The 24,465-nt window shown below is 41.2% G+C and overlaps 1 protein-coding gene across 2 annotated transcripts in view; it reads left to right on the top strand.

Annotated features, from left to right (window-relative positions):
* The window catches only part of LOC147697167 (lysozyme g-like), a 194,687-nt gene that overhangs the window by 145,168 nt on the left and 25,054 nt on the right, over nt 1-24,465 (top strand). For both annotated transcript variants that reach the window (XM_086933304.1, XM_086933303.1), the window contains 2 exons: nt 16,261-16,457; nt 16,560-16,698. In XM_086933304.1, the coding sequence (XP_086789430.1) occupies nt 16,261-16,457; nt 16,560-16,698 (336 nt within the window). The remainder of the gene's footprint in view (nt 1-16,260; nt 16,458-16,559; nt 16,699-24,465) is intronic.

The following is a 24,465-nucleotide window of genomic DNA, read 5'->3' as shown; positions in this document are numbered from 1 at the left end:
AGTAGCCGGCGAGACGGTGTCGGTGGCGGCCTCGGGTGGAGGATGGAGACCGGCCGGAGGAGACAGTTGTGCGAAAAAGCCGGAGGCAACTGAACGCGCCTGGGACTACAGTCCGGTGGTCCAGAGGTGAGGTGCGGCAAGTTGTGTGTGGGGGACACCGTGCTGGTGGCTCCCCCCCTTGTTGCCCTGCCCGGCCATTCCGAATTCCATCGCTCGGTGGCGGAGAGTGGCTCCAGCGGAGCGGTGGCGCCGGCGGGTCCCCCCAGGAGTTGGTTCCAAAAAGACGGCGCGGTACGCAAAATGGCGACTGATGCCGTGTGCTGTGGAATGTCGATGCTGTACCTCTGTACTGTGATGGGGCCTGCACTGGGGAGCGTGAACCCACGATTGGCGACGTCCTACGAGCGCTGAAGATTTGGCAAGTGACCTTGGCCCGGGATTCTTGTGTGCAAGACAATGTGGTAACCGCCATTGCTCCCGGGCCGTCCCTCAGAGATGCGGATGGGCCCGAGGTGGTTGCTGTTTGTTTCCCGCATTTTGGTGGGGGTAGCGATGTCTTGGTTCGCCTGCGGGAAGATTTGCTGGGGATCATTGACACTGATGTACATGACTGCCGTAAACAGCTTTTGCATTACCGTCGGCGGAGGAGATCTCATGGGTTGCTTCCATTGGCCGTTCAGCGGCTGCTCAACGGCCTTTTCTCTCCGCTTTGTTTTATGCCCGCTACTTTGACATACATCGTGGCGATAGCTAAAAAAGGACAGGGGTGAGCCTGGTTTTTAATACGGAGGACTGCTGTTTGGTGCACGGAGTTATGGACTGCCCCAAATTGAGATAATTTGTCGAATCCTTACTATGTATGGCTACCTGAAAAACATGCCAGTTTCGTTTTGGGCTGCACTAATTGTTTGTATGGGCGGGGGGTGGGGGTCGTGCGCCTTGTTACATGGTATCTTCCCCCCTGGCTTTCCTTTTTCCCTTTTTATCTGTTTTCTTCCATTTCCCTATATTATCTCATTCTATATTTCGGGTTCATGTTTAGGACGACAGGCACGCTGCTGGGAGGGGTAGGCCATAGCCTTCTGCATGGGTGCAGGGTGGGGCGGGTGGATTGGGGTCTATTAGATAGTTACTTGTTTCTATGGCTCTTTTGTGTCCTTTTCTTGGGTCTCCATGACTGTGCGTGATTCCCGCGGGGTGAGTGCCTGGGGGGGGGAGGTTTGGGTATTCCTATATAATGTGGTACTTTCAGGTTCTGCGTACCCTGACTTAGCCGCCCCGCCCCTAAGAATGTTTGCTGTCTGGATTGTTGATCACCATTATCGCCGTGGGGCGGGTACAGTAACGTGGAGTTCCCTTTTCCTTTTTTGTAGTTTTTTCGTTTTCTTTTACTCTCCAGGTTGGGCTGTATAATGATTGCAAATTCTCCGTCTCACTGATAATTTGATTTTCATGTGAGTGATGTTCTGCTTGTCTTTGGGCACATGAGGTTGCGGGTGGACACTGACTGAAGAAGAATTGCAAGGGCATCTATGGCTTGAACGCTTTGGACTGTTCTGATGACAGATCTATGGATTCCCTATTATAATGTTGTTGGTCCTGTTCCCCGCCATGTGCACCAGGATGCTTATTATACAACCGATCCTTTATTCTTTAACATAAAATTAACCTTCTGTGATCCTGTGCCGGGGGGTTACACTCAGTTAGCATTATGGACTCGCAGCATTGTGCAGTTTTGCGTAACCATTCCGTACTTTTTATTGATATTGGTGCTTTCCAGTTTGTTCTGTGGCCGGCCTCTGGGTTGTAGGCCCGTATTTGTCTGCAACCATCTACACAAATAAAGGTTTTCAAAAATAAAAAAAAATAAAAAATGCTGTGGAGCATGTCCATAATGACCATTGATATTACACTTTCTTACTTCACATTGCTCCTGACCCATTTTTAGTAGCAGCTTTTAATTTGAGATTTATAACCTACAATTCCCATTTTGTCAGTGTAGCCTACTATGTTTTTCTAACATCAGGAAAAATACTGGGAAATGCCCAAACAGCTCCTTTTTCTTTGCAAAATATCATACACTCACAATGGAATGAATACACTTATTGTGTATGATTTAATAATATCTTGTGAAGTGTTTCTGAAATATTTATTTGGGGACATTTGCATTTTAAATCAGTACTTCCCAATTATATATATTTCTGATTAATCTTATGAAGCCAATAAACATAATATGGTCTCTTTGTAATAAATAATGACAAGTGGATGCAACAAATTTAAAATATGCAGTTCAATGCAACTCTTCCACAATTTCTGTACTGATAAGTCAGTTTTACGGTGCATGGGATGCGTTTCTTTTAGATAGCCTGCCCATTAAACATTATTTCCATTAAGTTTTAAGAAGCATATATGCTGTGCTGGTTCAATGTTCTTCTTAGAAACTATAAATATTGAAAAATGAGTAGCATAAATGGAACGGAGAACAAGTGATATGAAAAATGTACCACTTAAGTATCAGAAGTTGGAAGAAGAATGACCTTTACCGAACAAGAAAATAGAGGACTCAGAAATGAATAATCACTGTAATAATCTAGCACTTTAAGGCATTCTCAAAGAAGTTGAGGGGAGATCAAATGTTTTACATTTTTAAGAGGTTCCTGCCTAATTACCTTGGTTTGCCTAATTTAAATGAACTGAAAATACAATGAACTCACTGTTTGGGCAAGAAATGAAATCTCCATCTTTCAGTAGGGACGCTAAAGTCAGTTATAACTTGAAAATGTTACGACACAATTAACTTAGTCTGGTCTTACTAGTTACATACCACAAAACCTCTCCACGGCAACTCCAGCAAATAACAAGCATTGGTAAGGCATTGGTTTCGCCTATGTCCTGAATAATAAGCTGTTTTCATCGCTCACTGTCCCGGACAAAGGAAAGCTCTCCCTTACAAGTATCACAGGAGTGGAGAGGGTTTGGTATATTCTGTGCTGGTTCAATGTTCTTCGTAGAAACTATAGATATTGAAAAATGAGTAGGGTAAATGGAACAGAGAGCAAGTGATATAAAAAATGCACCACTTAAGTATCAGAAGTTGGAAGATGAATGACCTTTACACAGTCCTCGAAAAATCCTAAAAATGTTACTAGACCTGCAGGTCTAGTGACTTAAAAATATTTCTCGACCTAATTATAATTCTATTGACCTATAAACTGGTTTCAAATTCTATGATCCTAGGCAAGTATTTTAATTCAAGGAGACGCCATTTTCTTCTTTATCACATACAAGATCACCTACGAATATGCAAGTCTTCTGTACATAAAACTCTTGTTTGGTTTAATAGACTAAACATTTGCTCCATATACAATACAAATCTTGCCACATATAGGATATACATGACCGCTGACTTGCCTCAGTTCATTAACTGCATTGTAATCAGTGCAGGGGCAGAAATGTTTCTGAACTCATGTTTAAAAACTGTCACTTTTAATAAATACACAATTAAAGCATGAGATAGCAGTGCACTGCCTTTTGAAATCAGCAGATTTTATATCGAAATGCCCACAGTATATCCCAATGAAGTGGTTTTAATACTATATACTGTACCATGTCTGGATATCAAGTTTCTGCAAATATTTGTCATTTGCACATCACCAAGTAAAGTGTTGTGATTTGTTTTGCTCCTATGTAAATCTTTTTTTGCATCACACTTCTGAATTACAAAAAAAAGTTCTTTAATAATTTCTGATATATTTTGAAGTAACCATACGATTCATTTACAAGCTGTTTAATTAGTCTGTTAAAAAAAAGGATATTTTACAGCCTTTTGTATCGCAATTATTGTCAGATAACCCCTCTGTGCATTTTACTGCCACTTCTACTTGGCATTCAAAACTTCTTTCCAAGCCTTAAACACCCCTTTTATTACACATAGGTCACCCTAAGGTAGGCCCTAGATAGCCCTATGGGCTGGGTGTTGTGTGAATAAAAGGTAGGACATGTACTTTAATGTTTTGCAAGTACTGGTAGTGACAAACAGCCTATCTAATTTGTCTCTGCAGTAAGCCCTACTCTTCTCATAGGTTAGCACTGGGAATTCCCTTATATACTTTAAAGTAGTCACTCCGGATCAGAAAGGAATAGCTTTTTCATGTTTTTTATGTTTAGAATGGTAATGATAAATCCTCCTTACTAGTGTAGTTGGATTTCACATTACTATTTTAGAAATGCCACATTTATAAAGTGGACGTTTCTCTATGCTTATAACTGTGTGCTTTGCAGCCTGTCTCCAATACACATCTGGGCTAGGTGATAGCTACACTTTGGGCATTCCCTCTAGACAGCCACAATACAGAAAGCACTGGGTGTGACAGGAGATTCATCTGCATTCTGATAGCTTTCATGGGCTGAGGGGAGTGGCTCACACTTACATCTGAATAGGCGGTGTCTTGCTATCACACACAAATAGGCTGATTTACCCCTTTCTGTTAGTCTGAAGTCAGGGCTGGGCTGAAAGGGATCCTTGTGCACTTCAAAAGGTTCCTTCGAAGTCACCCTTTACATCAAAGGCACTTTTGGGTATAAGTGCCAGGGCTTTGACCATACCAAATGAGTACACTACTGAACGTGGAAAGAACTCTGCTGGTGTAAAGACTGTTGTGCTGAAGGATTGCCACTCTGCTGTGATTGACTGTTCTGAGAACTACTTCCCTGCTGCCCTGATGCCTGCTCATCTCTGCACTGCTAAGGACCAAGGATTAAGCTTAGAGTGAGTCCAAGGGCTTGATGGCTTTCCCCTTGTTCAGGAAATCTCATGGCCATCAAAGATTTTGCCTCCTGGCCACTGTTGTAAGACCCTGTCATTTGTGAGTCCAGCAGCTGGCCGTGGACAAGGATCAGAGCGTGTCTGACTGCCAGTGCATTCTGCTACACAGAACGTTCTTCACTTGAAGGAATCGGCCCCGTGAACATCCCAGTCCTGATTGGCAGTTCATCTACTACAAAAAGATCCAGTGCACCGAGTTAGATGAGATCAGCACATCTCCCTTGAAGTCACGGTAGCGTCATCCAGCACAGCTCTCTCTCAGCGACATGTTGCCCCTGTAACCAGGGGCGGACCAGCGACACAAGGATTGTCAGTCGTCTCTGCCTACCCTTCAAAGAAGACAACAGCACATGAGGACGCTGGTCACACTTCCAAAGCCCACAGACAACACCTGGCTCCTACATCGGCACCATCTCTCGGAGTTAGCCAACCTTTTCAACTCATCTCCACAAGATACTGTGTTGTAGTGGGACCTGGGAGGGGGGCACACAGCACAAATCAACCCTGCCTCTTGCCTGACTGATCCCTTAAATCCTCATCCTCAGCAGGGGCTCTGGGTCATTACCTGTTTCAGATACCAGGTGGTAACAGTAGGAAAGTGGGTTTCGGTTTCAAAGTGTGTTTCTGTTGCAGTAACTCCACCACTTTTTGCCAGCTATCTGATGCACTTTGACTGAGTGTGCCCTGGGTCCCTGACAATCAGGTTCTCATGGCATGTGTTCTTTCCCTTTCCCTAAACGGTACCATTGTTTCCACAATTGGCCCACCTCTGGCCCACATATAAGTTCCTTGTAAAAAGTACCAGTGGTACCAAGGGCCTTGTGACCAGGAAGAGTCCCTTAGGGCTGCAGCATGTATTGTGCCACCCTAAAGGACACCACACCAGCCACACACATACTGCCATTGCAAGCTACGATTGTTTTGGCGTATCTAAACTAAAAGAGTCGACATGGCACACATTCCGAGGTACCATGCCTACACACCACTGCCTGTGGCATAGGTAAGTCACCCATCTGGCAGGCCTTACAGCCCTAAGGCAGGGTGCACTATACCACAGGCGAGTGCATAGCTGCATGAACAGTATGCCCCTACAATATCTGAGTCCATTCTTGGACACTGTAAGTGCAGTGAAGCCATTTTGAGTACATGGGTTGGGAGTTTGTCAACAAAAACTCCTCAGCTCCATGATGGCTTTACTGAAGACTGAGAAGTTTGGTATCAAACTTTTCAACATAATAAACCCAAACTGATGCTATTGTTGGATTTTTTTTATAAAATACTCTCAGAGGACATCTTGAAGATGCCCCCTGAAAAACAACCAGCTTCTAGTGTATTGGCTGACTGGTCTCTGCCAGCCAGCCAGCCACCACCAGCCAGATTTCGGACCTCATGGGCTTAAAGCCTTTGCACTCTTGGAGGTCAGAAACAAAGCCTGCTCTGGGTGGAGGGGCTTAACACCTCCCCATTGCAGGAACAGCAAAACGTGACTGGGAGCCTCAACGACGCTCAACTTGTGTTATGCTGATTTGGGAAGCTCCAACTACTGGAGATGCTCATCCCCCTTTCCCAGCCCCACTTTTTGGCAGCAGGACAGGGGGAAACATTTTCAAGGAGAGTAGGAGTGTTCGCACTGGCTAGGCACACCCCTAGGGTGGCTGTGAGCTGAGGTGAACCCCTCTCTTCAAAAGAATCCATCTTGGTTTGGAGAATGATACCCAATAGGAATAGAGACGTGCCCCTCTCCCCAAAGTGAGGGGGCACCTAAAGGGTGTAGTCAACCTAGAGAACAGTAGAATTGGCTACTGCCTCCCAACCTCAGTAACACCCTTAAATTTAGTATTTAATGGCTTCCCTGAACCCTGTTCCTCAGATTTGATGTCCTATGAAGAAGAAGGACCAAAGAGCTGTGCAGCAGTGGAGAAGAAGACAATGAATTACTTGGCCCCAGCCCTACAGACCTGCCACCTCCTCCAGCGACCCTGCTCCAAGCAGCCAGCGAGGTCTGCAGCCACATCTTCCAAGAACCCCGGAGGCCTGAGCTGTGTTTAACAAAGACTTTTCTCCCATGTACACTGGATTTGTCCAGCAAGAAACTAACACAAGGACTCCGGATCCAGGTGGATCCGCGGCACTTGCACCACTCTGCACCAGATGCCTACGGAACGAGTCCAGGTGGCCCACCAACCCAGTGACGTCTCCCCGGTGATCCTGACCTGGGATCCAGCATTGGACAACCTCTCCTGACCTTCCCCATTACGCCTGCAATCTCATCCTGAAGAGTCCCCCCGACCACGACCGAATAAGGTGAGAGAACCCCAATGTCTTAAGACACCCCTGCACCTGCTGCCCTCAGGCATTGAAGTGCCCAACTGACAGTCTCCCTTAATCCCCCCACTAAGTAACTTACCTCACCAGTCATTAGATTCTTTCAGCCAGCCGTCTGGAATGAGGATCACCATTGCGTTCTACAGGGCACCCAACACCTCCTTTGCATTCTGCATCTGGCTGGTGGTGGTGCATTCTCAGTGCTATTTGGTGGCCCCTCCGGTGCTGACCTCAACCCCCAGGGCATGTGTCCCTGAAACACAGGTACTTACCTGCTACTGGTGCCTCTTCGAGGTGCCCCCAGTCTCCATAGGAACCTCTGCACCTGGCCATCCCAGTGCCGCTGGTGGTGCAGTACCTACCTTGGTCTGAACATTTCCCAGTGTTGACCCAAACACCCGGAGGCTGAATCTCAAAACCGTTTACTTACCTGTATGTTATTCATCTGTCTTTCCTCCCATAGGATTGCATTGGTCTCTCACTGTATTGAACTAAGAGTTGATCCTGAATACAAAGTATTTTTTTCTAAATTGATAAGCATTTCATGTACATGAAAAGTATTGTTTGATGCTACACAAACCTTTTGCCAATAATAACTAAAAAAGTATTGCATAATTGAAAATTCGACTTACCTGTAGCTGAGTTCAACTTGGTTGCTAAAATGAAAGTAACTAAAGTAATATTTTTACAAACATTGGCCTGCACTCAGTCATTGAGTGTGTGTTCCTGCCTTGTATGAGTATGCCCACCAAATGCATTCACACTGCCCTCTGATAAGCCTAACTGCTCAGCCGAGCTGCTCGGCCCAGCTACCACTAAATTGAGAGTAAGGTATTATCTACTTTATCCTCTGCTACACCTTTGGGGACTCACTAAACTATGTGCACACTATATCTCTTTTTGGTATAGTATATACAGAGCCAGCTTCCTACAGTAACCTCTGTGAAGGACCACAGAGTGGAGTGGTGTGGCTCTCCATGGTTTAGAGAGACCAGCCACGACCAATTGTATTTAGGAACATTGTGAGAACTATTCTTCTTGCATTGTAAAAATGCTAATAAATTGAAAAGCACTGTGTTTGCATTTATTCCTTAAAAATGCACATCTCAACTTTTACTGATTGGATTTTTGTCGTTTTGGTCTTCTTTTAACTAGATAAATATTCTCAATTTTTTTAAACTGGTGTGGAGTCTTTTTGTGGTGTTTCCACTGTTACTGTAGTTTAAATGTTGCACAAATACTTTACACATTGCCTCTTAATTTAAGTCGGACTGCTCTATGCCAGGCAACCAGAGGCTGAGTACAGGTTAATTTATTTATTCATTTTTTTATTTTTATAGTTTTCTAAAGCGTGGACATGACCCAGAATAGGGTATCATAGCGCTTTACAAAACAAAGCAGAATAAGTATAAACTTTTTGCAAAAACAAAGCAGAGAAAGTATCAAAACAATTTTAACAGGTTAGCAGAAATGGTAATAGAGATGATTTGTTCTGAGCAGTAGGAACAGGTTCGAGTACGAGTAAGTCATAGAGGTGAAGGTGTCATTAAGGGGAGTATAGAATCAAGTTGGAGGTAGTAGACTGGTACAGTGCCTTGCCAGTAAGTGTAATAGCTGGTGTGGTAGTCGAGCCCCATACAGTGAGGCAAGTGTGGAAGTAAGGAAGGAATTTGCTCATCAGCAATCATTTTGCTTCCCTTTTGAAAAGTGGTGTAGAGGAGATTTTCCTAATGCACAGAGGTAGTGAGTTCCATTTCCTTGGTGCAGCTCCGGAGAAAGCTCTGTCAGAAGTTTTTTTCTTACAGAAGGGAGAGGGTTTCAGGAATAGCTTGTTGGAGCTCCTGGAGTGTCTGTTTCCTCCAGATAAAGTACATTTCTGGGTTAGGTACTGAGGGGTATTGTGGTGAAGAGCTTTATGAGTAATGCAGGCCATCTTTAGGTGGATTCTAGCTTTCTAGGGTAGCCAGTTGAGAGCCTTCCGGTGCGGCGATATGTGGTCGAATTTCCTAGATCCTGTTAGGAGTCTAGCTGTTGCGTTGAGACAGGCTTTTAGAGGGTCTGTTGAGATTTTAGGAAGCCCCGTATATCCGTAATCCAACCTTGAGATGACTGTAGCCTGAACTGCAGTTTTGAGGTCAGAGTTCTCAATGAAAGGTTTAATTTTTCTGAGATAGCTGAGGTGAAAGCGAGCATTTTTTGCCAACAGGTGTGTTTGCATGTTAAGGTTTTAATCCAGTGTAATTCAAAGTGAATTGGTGGAGTCCACCACAGTCGGCATGCAATTTAAAACAGTGATCAACTTGGTCCATTCCTTTATCTCCAACAAGGTTTTAGGGGGGGAGCTTGATTCCTCATCTTTATCTCTTTAGTGGAAGTGATCTTGATGTAAAGTTGAGTGTTGTAGGAGATATTCGGCTGCTGTAGTAATTTGGTTAGTGGTTCGACAGAAAGGTTGAATAGCGCTGGGGATAGGGTAGAGCCTTGTGGTACTCCTAGTCGGTTGGGTGAAGCGGCAAAAAGATTTTTATTCACCATGCACGATTGCGTTCTGTTTTCCAGAAAGGATTTGAACCATTGAAGGACTGTACCATATAAACCCATCCTGTTTTCCAGGCTTGTTAATTGACCACGTCGAAGGCTGAGGAGAGGTCGAGGTCGAGTACGACTAGGAGACAGGTTTCATTACAGTCAAGAGCGAGGAGGGAATCGTCTACTATGTGCAGGATCACTGTTTCTGTGCTATGCTGGGGTCTGAAACCTGATTGTTAGTCATTCAGTAGTTTGAAATCCATGATGTGTTGGTTCAGTTGTTGCTGAACACGTTTTTCCAGGACCTTGGTTAACATGGGAATGTTGGTTATAGGTCAGAAGTTATTAATGTTGGATGGGTTTACTGTCGTTTTTTTTAGGATAGAGGTAACTTGACCAATTTTTAGGCAGTCCAGGATGTGACCTTGCGCTAGCGAGGCATTGGTGATTTTGGTAAAGAGAGGGGCGATGATATGGTAGATGTGGGGTAGTCAGTTTAAGGAGACAGGGCTGGTGAAGTGTTTATTGGGTTTGATAGTAGCTAAGGTTTTTATTGATGTCACTGAGATTGTAAAGTTTGAAGGTAGACCAATGAGAGTTATTTTTCGGCAAAGGTAGATCAAGTTGTTTAGGATTTTCAACTTGTGTGTTCTTTGGAGTAGATGAGTTAGTTGCTCCCGTCTTTAGCTTGATTTGGAGGGAGTTGGATTTTGCTGTGAAGAATGATGAAAATTCTTCACTACTAAGCTGTGAATTCGAAGGCAAGAGAGAGGTTTTGGCCAGTTTGTTAGATTGTTGTATTAGCAATTTGAAGAGTTTCTTTTGTCTATTTTTGGCATTGTCTAGTTCTGATCTTAAGAAGTCTTTGTTTGATTGTAGAACACTTTTGTTATAGGAGTTTCTAGATTTCCTAAGTAGTTTAAGTTAGAGGGGAAAAGGATGTTGTCTCCATTTCCGTTCAGTTAATCTTAGTTTATGTCTCTCTTCATTTAGGGCTCCGTTGAACTATGGGTTTTTGTCTTTGTCCGGTATTCTTTTGAGTTTTTATGGGGCTACTGGGTCAAGGACTTTGGTTATCGTGGAGTTGTAGTGAGCAGTGAGGATGCTAGGTTGTTCCAGTTGAGGTTTTTCGTGTCTCTTATCCAGTGTTTAGGCTTGAATTGCTGCAAGTACGTTTTCTTTCTAGCGGAGGTAATTTGTAAGGTAATAATGTGATGGTCTGACCAGTCACAAGGGGTGATCGAGATAGATGCAATCATTTTCTCTTTAGAAATTATCCAGTCAAGTGTAGCATCTTTGGAATGAGTGGGCTTTATGGTGGCTTGGATAAGGGAATGGTCTGCTAGGAAGGTTTTGATAGCGTTGACCTGCTTGTCCAGAGGGGTCTTCTCAATGGAGATTGAAGTCACCAAGGAATATGTCATTGGAACAACGGGTCAAGTTAGTTGTAATCAGTTGAATATAGGTTGCGTATCTGACTTACCATGATTAGAGTGGTGGTCCCACTCCGTACTTGGACAGGGTGTATACCTCTGCCAACTAGAGTGTATTTTTCGAACCAATACTTTTATCTATCCTAAATATTTATGGTCCTATTCAGAATAATCTTTAGCTTTAAGACATTAAGATTACATTCATTGAATACAATTATGATAAGCTTTAGCAAGTGGTTATAATCAGATATTTCACCCATTTCTAGATAGGAATATCTTGACTTGAAAGAAGGCTTTTAAGTCTGCACTTGTAAGAAGAAAACGGATTACTGAAGAATCTAAAATCCTCAATATAGAGAGTACACATTGTCTTTACGTGCTGCTGGTTCTCAAAGTAGAATAGATTGCATTATCAATAGCAAAATTCAACTACCAATTTAATTAAATCTGTAATAAGAACATTATATTTTTCTGACCTTGCTCCAGCCAGTACTATTCTTGATCTGGACGTTATTGTTAATAACAGTCATAGATGGAGATTTAACAATTCCTCTGATATGATGTTTACCAAGGCACTTGCTAGGTTCTGTAAGAGTTTCCATTGTTTCTGGAATATATTTATTACAGCAGTGATGCATATGTTAGTCAAAGCTAAACAGGAACTATATAACATGATAACAGTTAGTGTTTGTAGGATTTTATTAAAGAGGATAATCAAATATTACTGAGGGATGAATAAAGCTGGGAAATTATTAGCTAATTATTTAAAAGTGACAAACGAATTGAATGCATTTTTTTCCACACTTCATTTATATAGTTTTGAATTACATAATTCAAAAAAGGCACAACAAATCAAAACAAACAACCAGACACTGGTACACTAGGTGGCCTATAAATTAAAACAGATGAGGGAAAGGAAAAGGGGACAGGGTAACACAGAAGTCTGCTTAACATGGAGGGAAGAGGCATGATGGTATTTTGACATTTCAGAAAAAAATACTTCTGCTAGGTAGTCGTACTAACTTGTCAGACAGTCAAACAATCATACATAAATTCCTGCACAATATATTTTTTAAACACTGAAACCAACCCCTCAATGATATAAAATCTGGCAGCAAATATATGTATTACAATTGTATATCAGTTCATCAATTTTAACACAACAATCACAAATCCAAAAAACACTTAAAATCACATAAAAACCATTCATCATTTAGTACATAGGAAGAAATATATATATATATAAATCAAGCTATAGCATTAGCTATCACAAAAACATATCCATTAATTCATGTCACTAGACAAATATAAATACATGTTCATGTACATTTGATAAGTACTATTGGATTATGTAAAAGCTTTTTTGTTGCCAAGTTTCGGTGGAGTAAATGTAAAACCACCTTCTTTAGGACATATTATATTCATAGACTTCCCAGTTATAAATATCTATGTGATCCTGTATTTGTATGTATATTAAATACAGAACCTCATTTAAGGAGCCTTGGATGGTCAATTATGTTAAAGTCCACAATCAGTAATTAGTGTATTTATTATGTTTGAGCTCTGTATGATCAGAAACTAAATATCCCTGTTTCAAATGTCACGTCATACGTGTGGTGTAGACCATTTTCTGTAACAACAAGTCTTCCTAATCTGAGGCCATAAAACATTTTTCTCAATTATTCAATATACAGAGCTACATTCTGTCTCCGATATGCACACAGCAGCTGCAAGTGCGTTCTGATTGAAATTCTGACAAAGGCCAGTAATACCCTGTCCCCTTGCTTTTTAGGGGTTGCGCTCAACAATGTCTTTGATTCTAACATTTCAGCCTGTTGATATTCCAGTCTATCTTTAGCAGAGTAGGGGCTATGGCTCATAGCTCTTGCCATCCTCATTGAACTCCCTGTATCACTTTAGAGTCTGGGGACTTATCTTCTGAGAATATGCCATTTTGTGAAATCGGCTCTTTGTCATCCATACTCTGAAGTCTTGTCATTCTCCAAACATTTCCAATATTTTACTTTAAAATTAATAAAGCTGTTTAACTTAAAAATAATTGTTCCTTTGTAACCAGATATCACTGATTAGGTGTGGTGATGCCTATATTGGGAGTTGGGAGGAAAGGTGGGTGGTTCTGTAATGTTTTCTTGGGGATTTTCGTGTAGTTTCTACTAATCCGTAGGACCTGCGCATTGTTCGGACAACATTAACTAAGGACTTGGTGTCAAGACTGATTCCAGAGACCCCCACAGGACATGTTGGCCTATAGACCAGCTAGCTCAGAGTGCCACTGTAAGCCCCCAAACCGACCAGGGAACAAATGGTTTCTGGCAACTACTGAGCATGACAACCCTGATTCCTCAGGAATCATGGAAACAGTACAGAACCTTTCGCTTAGTCACTCACACTCCCTTATTCTCAGAGAAATATACAGAGAATACACAGTGGGACTTTTTCAATAATATTTATTGAACCAACATTATTCTTGTATAAAATATGTGTGCTCTAATGATTAGTAGACAGAAGCAGATAAACGCGATTACAAGCACCAACAGCGTAAATAGTAGATATAGTTCTACCATGGCGCTAAACAATTGTATACATGCAGGCATATAAACAGTGCGGTCATCTAGCGTACTCCTACTATGGAAACCCAATTCTGAGTGTACCTAGAGTGTTTGTAGGTATAGATAAAAGAATCCGCACAAGGGACGATTCAACCCCATTACCTGATGGGATAGAGTGAAGGACCCCTTCTTTGTCATGAACTGGACACCCCTCACGAAATGTCAGTTTGCTGCATGGTGAATTCTCAGCATGCAAGGACACTCGGTGTCCTATATAGAAAGGAACCTCTAAACTGATCTATCAAATTTTTCACATGGATATCAAATCTCTATTTTTCATAGATGATGCACACATATCAAATTACCAACAAGTAAATGGTTTTCATTCTTTTTATTATTCTTCAAAGTAATTTCATATTATTGCATTATTTCATTCAGAAATATTTTTTTGAGTTTTTTTAACTCATTTTTGTTACAAGTAAAAATACATTACTTGACTCATTTATTATACACAAAAGATCAAAACACCCCCAATAGACCGTTTAAAAAAAAATTCTTAAACATTATCCATAATGTCTATTCATTCTAAACTAGCTCACCATCCATTCTTCTCAAGCATACGCACTCTCAAATGGTGCAAAAACTACTAAAAAGAAGAGAAAAGAACAACAAAACATCCAAGAAACAAGGACCCTATATAACACTGTTCATTGTTATTTGCATGGCATGAGTCCCATATATTGTTTTCTGGTTTAATCCTGATTTCCAAAGGTCCTCCTTGGTAAGGTTCTCAGATGTATGTGGCCTACGTACGTTTCGGTGAACAACAAATTATACCACCTTCATCAGGGCCGACATATACAATCAGATATTCATATAAAAGCTGGGGGATCTTCACATCTGTAACGAATTAATGGGAAAATAGGTATGTGTGCTGCATCTTTGCTATACGGACAACATCTCTATTTTATTTAGAACTCTGAGAGAGTGTGCTAAAATTAATGAAGAAAACGGGTGACCCTCAACAGAGGATATTCAAACAATGTCTCAGTCTTTATATTATCTAGAGTGATTAGGAGTCACGGATGAAACACTGTTAGCAAACGATTTACTTGAAAGACAAGAATTAGACAATCTACACCCGAAAGTGCAATGATTTTAAATGCGTGCTAAGATACCACCAAGAAAAAAGCCCCAAGTAAAAGTGACAGTTCTGATTCAATACCTACATGGGTTCTGTCATATGATCTTTTTGAGACTATCGTGATCTGTGCTGGCTGTTCTTAAATATGAATTGCAGCTATGGGGGAAGCATACACAGGGAATGTTTAACAAGCTTTCTAGTAGGGGGAGCGGGACATGGAAAGCCTACTTACTCATGGCAAGAAAGTAAACAATCTCCCTAGGAATTTTCAGTTTTTCATTTTAATGTAACCGGTTCCAGGTTCCTAAAACAACGTAAGAGACTTATCAAAAGTCTGCCTGGTTATATTTCTCGGTACCAAAAATCCTAAGGGTTTGTAGATCTTACCTATAGGGATGCTTCCTGTTCTGTGGTGTTTTTGCCGATGTAAGGATAGAATTCAATCTATTTTCATGCACGATTGGTTTTGCAATAATAAGAAATTACTTTTAAGAATAATTAAAAGAATGAAAACCATTTACTTGTTGGTAATTTGATATGTGTGCATCATCTATGAAAAATAGAGATTTGATATCCATGTGAAAAAATTGATAGATCAGTTTAGAGGTTCCTTCCTATATAGTTCATCATTTTCCCCCTCCTCTAGATCTAAAATTATATTGGGGGTACCTTAACTTATATTTACTTAGGACACTCGGTGTCAGCAGAAGTACCTCTTCTACTAATCTATTGGGATGCTTATCTTTTATAATAGAAAGCAGCCTTGCGATATATGCATAGATTAGAGATGTTGTGGATGTGTAGATAGCCCTGTCGCACCGTGGATGAAGATAGTGATGACATTTGTAACTAGTAAGGAACGAGACCTTGTACATGATGTTCAGGGTGTTGTGATAATGTTGCGCGAAGCTGGAGGTAAAACAAGTTTACTTTCAGAGAAACTAATCTAACATTGTTGTGCGTGCAAATGTATGCAAAATGTCACAGCTTGGAAATATAGTTTGTGAGGACAATGTAAGAAATAAGCTTCTTCGCTACATGGGACTAACCCGGAAATATAACAGGGTGTATACGTTTTTAATGCCTAACTGTGCCTAACTTGTATTTTGAGACAGTAGAGATCACTATGGTGAATGAGTCATAACACGTAAAGTAAGTTTACACTATGCTAAACTGGGCCCATGAAATGTACATGCAACCTTTGTGCACTGTGAATGACTTATATAATGATTTTAAGCAAACTACTATTGCATTGTAATGCCTAGCAACAGAATAAATAAACAACGTCACCTATTATGTTTTCACTCTTATTTTTTCACAAAATAAAATGTAGTTATTATCAAGCTTTACAAAGCTAATTGGCCTGTTTAACAATGAAAGAAGTCAAAGGGGTATTTTGCTTTTAATTTAATTTCACTGCTTTCTTTGTCGTAGGGCACGTGGCATCACTACAAATGGCAGAAGCGGATTTCAAAAGGATGGGCAAGTACAAAGTAACTATTGGAATTGTTGCTCACAACTTGTGTATAGAGCCAGCTGTGATAGCTGCGATTATTTCCCGCGAGTCTCACGTGGGCGCCAGCTTGAAGAATGGAATGGATGCTGGGGGGAAATATTTTGGCTTAATGCAGGTGAGAGCCGAGATCAGTGCAACGCAGTTACGATTCTAATCTTCAATGAACCTCTGTGTTGTTTTCTGAAAGTAATACGAACTACATGGCCTTGTGTTTTAGCTCAACAAAGAATGGCACACAGTTAAAGGGGATTGGGACAGTGCAGAGCACATTACTCAGGGGACAGAGGTTCTAATCCAGATGATGAAGTCAATCCAGACAAAGTTTCCAACTTGGACAATAAATCAACAGTTGAAAGGTGAGTGTCAAGCTCCAAAAGCATCTAATTGCAGAGAATCACATGTGCTCGATTACACATATTTGACGTTACTCTGGAGCAGAGTTTCAGTATCTTTTCATTGACATGGCCCCATTTGTAATTCAGATTCATTCCTGCGACTGCCATTTCCAAAATTTCGATGTGTCCTATCAGTTCAAATGGACTTGTCCAGCCTCCAGTGGCGGCTGGTGAACTTTAAAGTTGGTGAAGCAGAAGTGAAACTCCTAAATTTGCCTGAACGACTGAACACAGTTGTCCCAAGGGCTTTGGAGGGAATGAAAGAGGTTGCAAGATATGTTGAAGACATCTTTTATAGATCCACCAGACTCTTGCCAATCTGAGAAACCCCTGAATGTTTCTGAGTCACCCTGGTAATTATGACTCCTATAGACACCCACCCACAATGAGTGCAACTGAAACAGATGACAGTGCCTGGGTCTGAAAGTATGATTTTCAGACAACAAAAGAATTAACGCAAAATGCTGTCCTCTTGCTTTATAGTATTTACCCCTTTTTTATTGGCATCATTCCTGGCATCAGAATGCAATGGGGCAGTCGCCTCTGGATGTACAGACTAGTTGATACCCCTTGTTTTGCAAACTGTGCATTTTGAACTCATGAAACCATAGGCTGTTAAGAAATGTCCACATAGATCCAGTTATCTCCGAGCAGCAGTGTAGTCATGCACTGCTTCAATCAAAGCCAAAAAGGATCTAATTTGCCCCCAGTTTGTGCTGGGCATGGCCATATTTAAATAAAAGATTGAGACAACTGCATTTTAACAGCTGTGCATGCTCTATGACCTGGGACATTCACCTGAACTGGTCTTTGACAGCATAGGAGGTTTTTTTGTAATATTCGATATGTTGGTATGTTAATCAGGCCTGGGAGTATTTTCTTTACTTAATGCACTGGTCATGTGGTAATCAGCAAGCCCGGCTCACAGATTGAAGTTCTAAAGTATCCCAGTTCATCCAGATCAGATATTTTTCCTTGCTTTCTGGGACTTGTACCCCCAGTTTTATAAGTGGCTAAATTATAGGACTACAATATCTAAAATACAGCCAAGAACCCTGAAATGAATGAGCATGTGCCAAAAATGTGTGTGTTTTGCTTAATAAGGAGTTCAATTGTTTAATAAATTTCACGCACAAATGAATAACGATCAATAGTGACTACATGAGATTTGTTGAAGGCGCAGCACACTTGTCCTGTGTAATTATTTCTATGCAATATTTTCAAAACCATTAAACTTTGTGTTCAGTAAATAAAATAAAATAAATAAGCCTGCCTGAGTGATTCACACCCAATTGGAGACCAGTATTGAAGCGGAAAGGCACGCGAATCCCACAACAATGCACAGATTCGGCAGGTGTGAGGTTAACATGACCTAATCTTTAAAGGTAAACATTAGAGCTGCACATGAAGAAGGAAGTTACGTAATGGGCATTAAGAATCCCTTGGTGCTTCATAACGCCTGGGGCAGTCACAGGAGAGTGCAGGAAGGTAGGCATTGGTCTGCCATGAGTTAGGTAGGGCATCTACCAATTGTGCAACCGTCAAGTCGAACATTAATGATTTATCTGTTAGAACCAATGAAAGGACAGACCCTGAAGGGAGCAGTGCGCCACCTGGTTACAGATAGTGTGAGCCCGTGGGGATATATTTATCAGAATGTCTCTAGGTGCAATTTCTAACTATCATTGGTTCTGTAGTTACTTTCAGAGCCCAGTGCCAAAATCATATAACACTGCCTGTATGTAATAAGGATCTGTATGTGTCGGGAAAGGAACTTTGCAACATCTGCGCAGATAAATAGCTCCAGTACTAGGGCTTCTCATGGGAGAGAAAGAGGTCAATTGGTAAATGATATGACGGTGAACTGCAACTGTTGTCACCGCTGCGATAAGTCAGCAAGACACTATGGCTACCACTGTGGCCCTGACCCACCACTCCAGTGTTAAAACAGTTCGATTGCACAAGTACAAACTTGACAACTCCCAAACTATAGTAGTCTGTTGAGTGAACTTTGCAAAGCTAGTCCACCACTTAGCTGAGAGATTTGTCCTCTGATTGGCTGACTGCAGTGCAGCCTATTTAGCCTCGTCTGTAATGAACCCATCACAGGACACGTGCTTCTGCTTCACCTTGAGAGCCCAAGAGCATTGGTTGGAGGGTCTGAAACCACCACCCTCTGCCCCCTGTGTGAGCTGGCCCTGGTCATGAATGCCTTGGTCTGGCAGGGCCTGGGCAGGCAGGTTTGCAGGTTACCACCAGCTCACTGGTTACCACCAGCACAAATTTCAAGATGTTATGCCATGTTAGACAACATAGTGCAAAAGCAATTGGTCCCAACTAGATTATTTCAACATAAATAGTACCCAGAATATATGGAAACAGACACTCAAAAAGGTGCAAAACTGTTGAATGTTATCATTTGTTTGATCATAAATACATTCTTTTTTTTAAGAAATTATAATAAGTTGATCCATAGTAAGTGGGAAAGTGATTGGGAAAAAGTGCTTGTGGCAGAGATCAAGTAAAGGACAAAGATTGCAGGTAAAATCAATATATACAAAGTCACATGAAAAAAGCCTATCCGGAATTTCCTTTTAATACTGATCTAGAACATCTTCCTTGGCAAATTATGTCTAAGGAACGTATTTCCTGCATAGGTAATAGGTATATCTCGACATTTCAACTCCAAATAAAAGGTAGGCCAATTAACTCCTTAATGGGGGGTATTCATCAGGACAAGGTAAAGAGCAAACTGTATAATAAATTAAATGAGGGTGATTAAATCAGTTCCTAGTTCTAAGGAGTGTCTGTGTGGGGTATTAATATTATGGGAATAACTCGCCAAAAACACACCAGTCCGAAAGTGGTAGTCGGCCACGTGTACAGGGCCAGCCGGCTCCTGGGAGCTGATAATTCAGTATTGTTAAACATAGGAGTCCACAAGACAACATGCTTTGAAAAACTGGTGTTTTCAGCACATACTTGCGCAGCTCACTCCCATTCCCTCTCACTACACTTGCGATTGTAACCAACTTGTTACGTGTTTAGTTTCGATCCACAAACGATAAGTGGTAAAAATGAAACATCATTTTTACTCATCTAACCAGTTTGCTCATGTCAGCCTGTAGCCTTCAAAGAACCATTACATTGACAAAGAAGGTGGTCAAAGTCATGGTCGCTAACATCTGAACAAATAGGAAGTGTTTAGGGACCATCATCCACTCCCTGTGGTCAACCATGTCAGAAGTAGACATAAATCCAGCAAAAAGTTCCATACAGACTGAAAATTGTCAGAGTGATAGTAATAGTTCTTGGTGGCATTATGAAACGACTTCTATGAACCTGGAACCAGTGAAACTGACATTATGGTTTGTTTGTTACTAAACCCACCAGACTAAACTTTGAGCAAGCTGCAATTGCCCCCAATTTCATCCCCCTTGAAAACATCAACTGCTGCACAAGGTTTGAGTGACAGGCTGTGCCCCCAACTAACAGTCTATGAGATACAAAAACAAATAGGACTAACAGTAGATCCTTCTCGCTGCCAGAACCTAACCTATTATCGCTCCACCAGTATTATCCCTTCTGTACTTGCAAGGATCCGTGTGCACACCGAATAGCACCTACCGTCACAGTGCTTGTTCCCTCAGGAACCCAAAAGTTTGAACCAAAAGCACAGGTGCACCAAACAACAAAAATAGATTAGTAAGAACAATTATAAAGTCGATATCCAATTGAAAGAGAGAAGGATTCCTCAGTTTTTTCTCTTTATTCCACTTTCATTTTACATAGATAAAATAGAGTCCAGTTCTAACATACAACACAGCTGACGCGTTTCATCCTGGTGCAGGACTTCTGCAGGGCACTGAATGATGGTGGAGTCAAAATCCTCCATGGGCTGAAGAGGACATAGAAAAAATTCTGCTCTTGGGCTGTTTCCTGTCCGGAAAAATATTATATCAGGACTTTGAAGTCGTCTGTATAAAATCCACGACTAGCAAAAATTACAAAGCACGACCCACAAATCTGGAGTCCAGAACTGCCACAGTATATTTGCAATGATGATCAGATTGATACCTATAGGGAATGGTCTATAATGTATCCAAGGGAAGGAAACAGCCCATCATCAAACAACTCCTTACTGGTAGCCACTTAAGGCAGGAAAACAACAGCTGCAATACAATGGTTGCATTCAGCGAAAGACACTTGGACACGTTGCAGCAAAGAAAATACCTCGAGCAGGGGGGGATTTCCTTTGCTGCAACATCATTGCAAATATACTGTGGCAGTTCTGAACTCCAGATTTGTGGGTCCTGCTTTGTAATTTTTGACTAGTCGTGGCTTTTATACAGACGACTACAAAGTCCTGATATAATATTTTTCCGGACGGGAAACAGCCCAAGAGCATATTTTTTTCAATGTCCTCTTCAGCCCATGGAGGCTTTTGACTCCACCATCTTTCAGTACCCGGAAGAAGTCCAGCACCAGGATGAAATACGTCGGCTGTACTGTAGGTTAGAACTGGTCTCTATTTTGTCTACGTAAAATGAAAATGGAATAAAGAGAAAAAACTGAGGAATCCTTCTCTCTTTCTATTGGATATGGATTTTATAACTGTTCTTACTGATCTATTTTTGTTGTGTGGTGCACCTATGCTTTTGGTTCTAACAGCCAATGAGATGTTCACCTCTGATTTCAAATTCAAGCTCTTGCCCAACCAGAGGAAAGATTGGTTACCCACATAGAAGTCTTAACCTATAAGTTGGTACCTAGTAAATGGCTTGTATTGCTGTGATCTGATATAGAAAGGAGGTAGCCTGTAATTTGTAATGAGAACCGGAATTATTAGCTCAAAAACAAAAGCATACAATGTGGACAAGACCAGGAAAATGTGCTGAAATACGTGAAGATACCTTCCACCTACCACATGAAGGAGAACGAGGAGCTCAGGTAATTTTGGGGCATACCACTGTCCCTTGCAGTTTTCCATAGAACCCGGAGATCTGCTTCTCCCTGTGTGCTGTCCTTCACAAAGCAGACATTGTGGCATCTCTCTTGTACCTTCTCGGACTAATTCATGTGGTTGCAAAGATCGCATCAAGCCTAGATCTACTGAACTACCTGTGCCCCCACAAACAAGTTTGGTGGCTAAGTAAGTAGCTGAGTGACAGGGACACTTATTTGCCTGAAGTGGCAATGCCACTCACAGATCTCCACTAACACTTGTGAACAGACTAGTCTAGGACTAATTTTCTTGCAGCTGCAATCCACACTGATGCATATTTCCCGGAATGAAACTGTAAGACTTGTATGTTTGGTTCCCATAGAGACCCATAATTTATGCTCATCTGACAAGACCAGATCAGTTTAGTCATGTCAACATGTGGCTTGCAAAGAACTTCCTACATTTTCCCTACAGACCAGACTATTTGTGTGCATGACTTTTACAAATGTTTGCCATTGAATTCCTGTACAATGCATGTAGGCTTCCTCTGCATACCTGGGAAATCTAGACAGTACGCATTTCAGTGTGTTGCTTATAACCTACTGCGAAGCAAATACAAATATTTATACTAAGGTATCAAACCTTTACCTGGGATTACAAATCTTATACGTTGTAAAAAAAAAGTTATAACACAGCCTGATAACATTTAAGCGTTATATGAACACAACCTTTCTAGAATAACCTTTGAAAGTGCAACTTTAATGCCACTGAAGAGGCAAAGCCTAAAATTGAGTTTTTAAGCATTTCATTGCCTTACAGTAATATCTAATTCCGGAGGTTGCAGGGACAACAGGCAATGCTTCTTACAAGGATTGCCCAGTTGCCCATAAGTTCTCTAGGTCACACATAACTGGCATGAAGGGACTGCTTCAGAATGTGGAAAATGATAGTCTCATTTTCTTAGGAAGGTGGGCTAGAAGCAGGATGAAAGATCTGGTGGCCTTGTACACAGGAGAGAGTTTATTACCCGACTACTCCCCTTATGTTTTTTTGTCTAGGCTCAAACCTTTTCACGGGGGCCCACATATTGTTTACCTCCCACATCTTTAGGCCTTCAAGCCTCTTCTTCTTCAGATAATGTATACTATCCACAGTTTCGGTTATGTGCTCCCGGTGGAGGACCCAAGACTGCAATGCCTCTATCTGGCATGCTCTTGTATCATGGGAAAGGATCTAGGACCTTTGGGGATCTGTGATCCAGCACATTAACAAGGTTAATGAAAGTTCACCAGTATTATCTGTTGCTGGGTTTTCTATGGTTTGTGCTCTTAAGTTGTTGGTGTGTCAAAGGCATACATGACCCCAGGGAGGCTTGCAAATCTCACTTAATTTCTTGTTTGATTTCCTGCTAGACTTACTATATTGCCTGTCAGTTTATAAGACCTTTCTTAACGCTAGAAATAGGCCATTGGGACAGAATTGGTTATGACTTGAGATAGGATCTCCTAAACAGTTGTTTTTACAGTTTGATCCTCTCAGTGGCATGTGATGCATTTCTGTATGCTTCTCTCCCCTCCCTTTCAAAGTTACTACCAGGGGTAAAGCACAAGATGGATTTCCACCATGAAACCATGGTATCTTTGATTTCTTCCATTAAGCTTGGTTATATAAAAGCTATGCTAGTTTGACTAAGGTCTGCTATTGGTTTGCTCATACCTCCCTCATTAGATTAGTTGAGTACCTCAGTTGGGGGTGCATTATGTTTTTTGTCATCTCATATGTTGCTCTGTAAAGTAGCCTGGGTTTCTGGTTGGACATACCCTCAATTAGTAATGAGTATGACAAGGAAGATGGATCAGGTGGTATATGCATGGTTATAATTATGTAATGGTATGCAGGTTGGAGTATTCCTTTTTGGACAAAAGACAAAGACATCCTCAGATGGTCAGTGGCAGAGGAACTGCACTTGATAAAGACTCAAACGGCCCAGTTTTAGAAATCTCCCTATGGTAAAGCATTGAGAAATGTGAAGAAGCTTACAAAACTGCAAAAAAAAAAGTAAAACATTTTTATGTCAAATATATATCTTTTTTTGTTTTTTTAACTTTATTTTTTATTTTGCAATTTAATAGGAGGCAAACAAACAAGCATCTAAGCATCTAGTTTAAGGAAACACAAGATTACATCAAATAAGTACATAATCAAATTAGAAAAAAAAAAGAATTTGTTACAATCGGTTTCCAGTTGTAAATCAATAAATAAGTTTAAGAAGAGAGACAATCAAATAAGACATTGAAAGAAATAAAAAACACTATATCTCAGCGCGAGAGCCAGTCCTCAAAAGGGGCCCAATTCTTAGATGCGATTATACGTCTTCTCATCCCCCTCAATAAATAAACAGAAGATTCTAGTTGATACCATGCAAGCATCCTAGCTTTCCAATGACTAAAAGTAGGAGCTTCAGGGCTTAACCACTGTGATGTTATACATAGTCTGATCATAGCCATTACAATAAACAAAAATGAACGGATATATCTTGTTCTTTCGATACCACTTGAATATTCATATCCGGTAATAATTAACTCTGGTGTTAACTGGACCTGAATCTTAAGAACTTGATTAAGAAAAACCTCAATTTCATTCAGAAATATATTCAGATCTGGACATGCATAAAACATATGAATTGCGTCTGCAGCAAATAGTTTACATCTAGAACAGGAGTCGCCCCTAGATCTTCTAACACCACCCCAGCTCGCAATCTTGGAGGGGGTATAATAAAGGTC

This window comes from Lissotriton vulgaris, chromosome 8 (genome assembly GCF_964263255.1).
Source record: "Lissotriton vulgaris chromosome 8, aLisVul1.2, whole genome shotgun sequence".
In the NCBI taxonomy this organism is placed as follows: Eukaryota; Metazoa; Chordata; class Amphibia; order Caudata; family Salamandridae; genus Lissotriton; species Lissotriton vulgaris.
The sequence above is the reverse complement of the archived record's forward strand: the minus strand, read 5'-3'. Positions and strand labels throughout refer to the sequence as shown.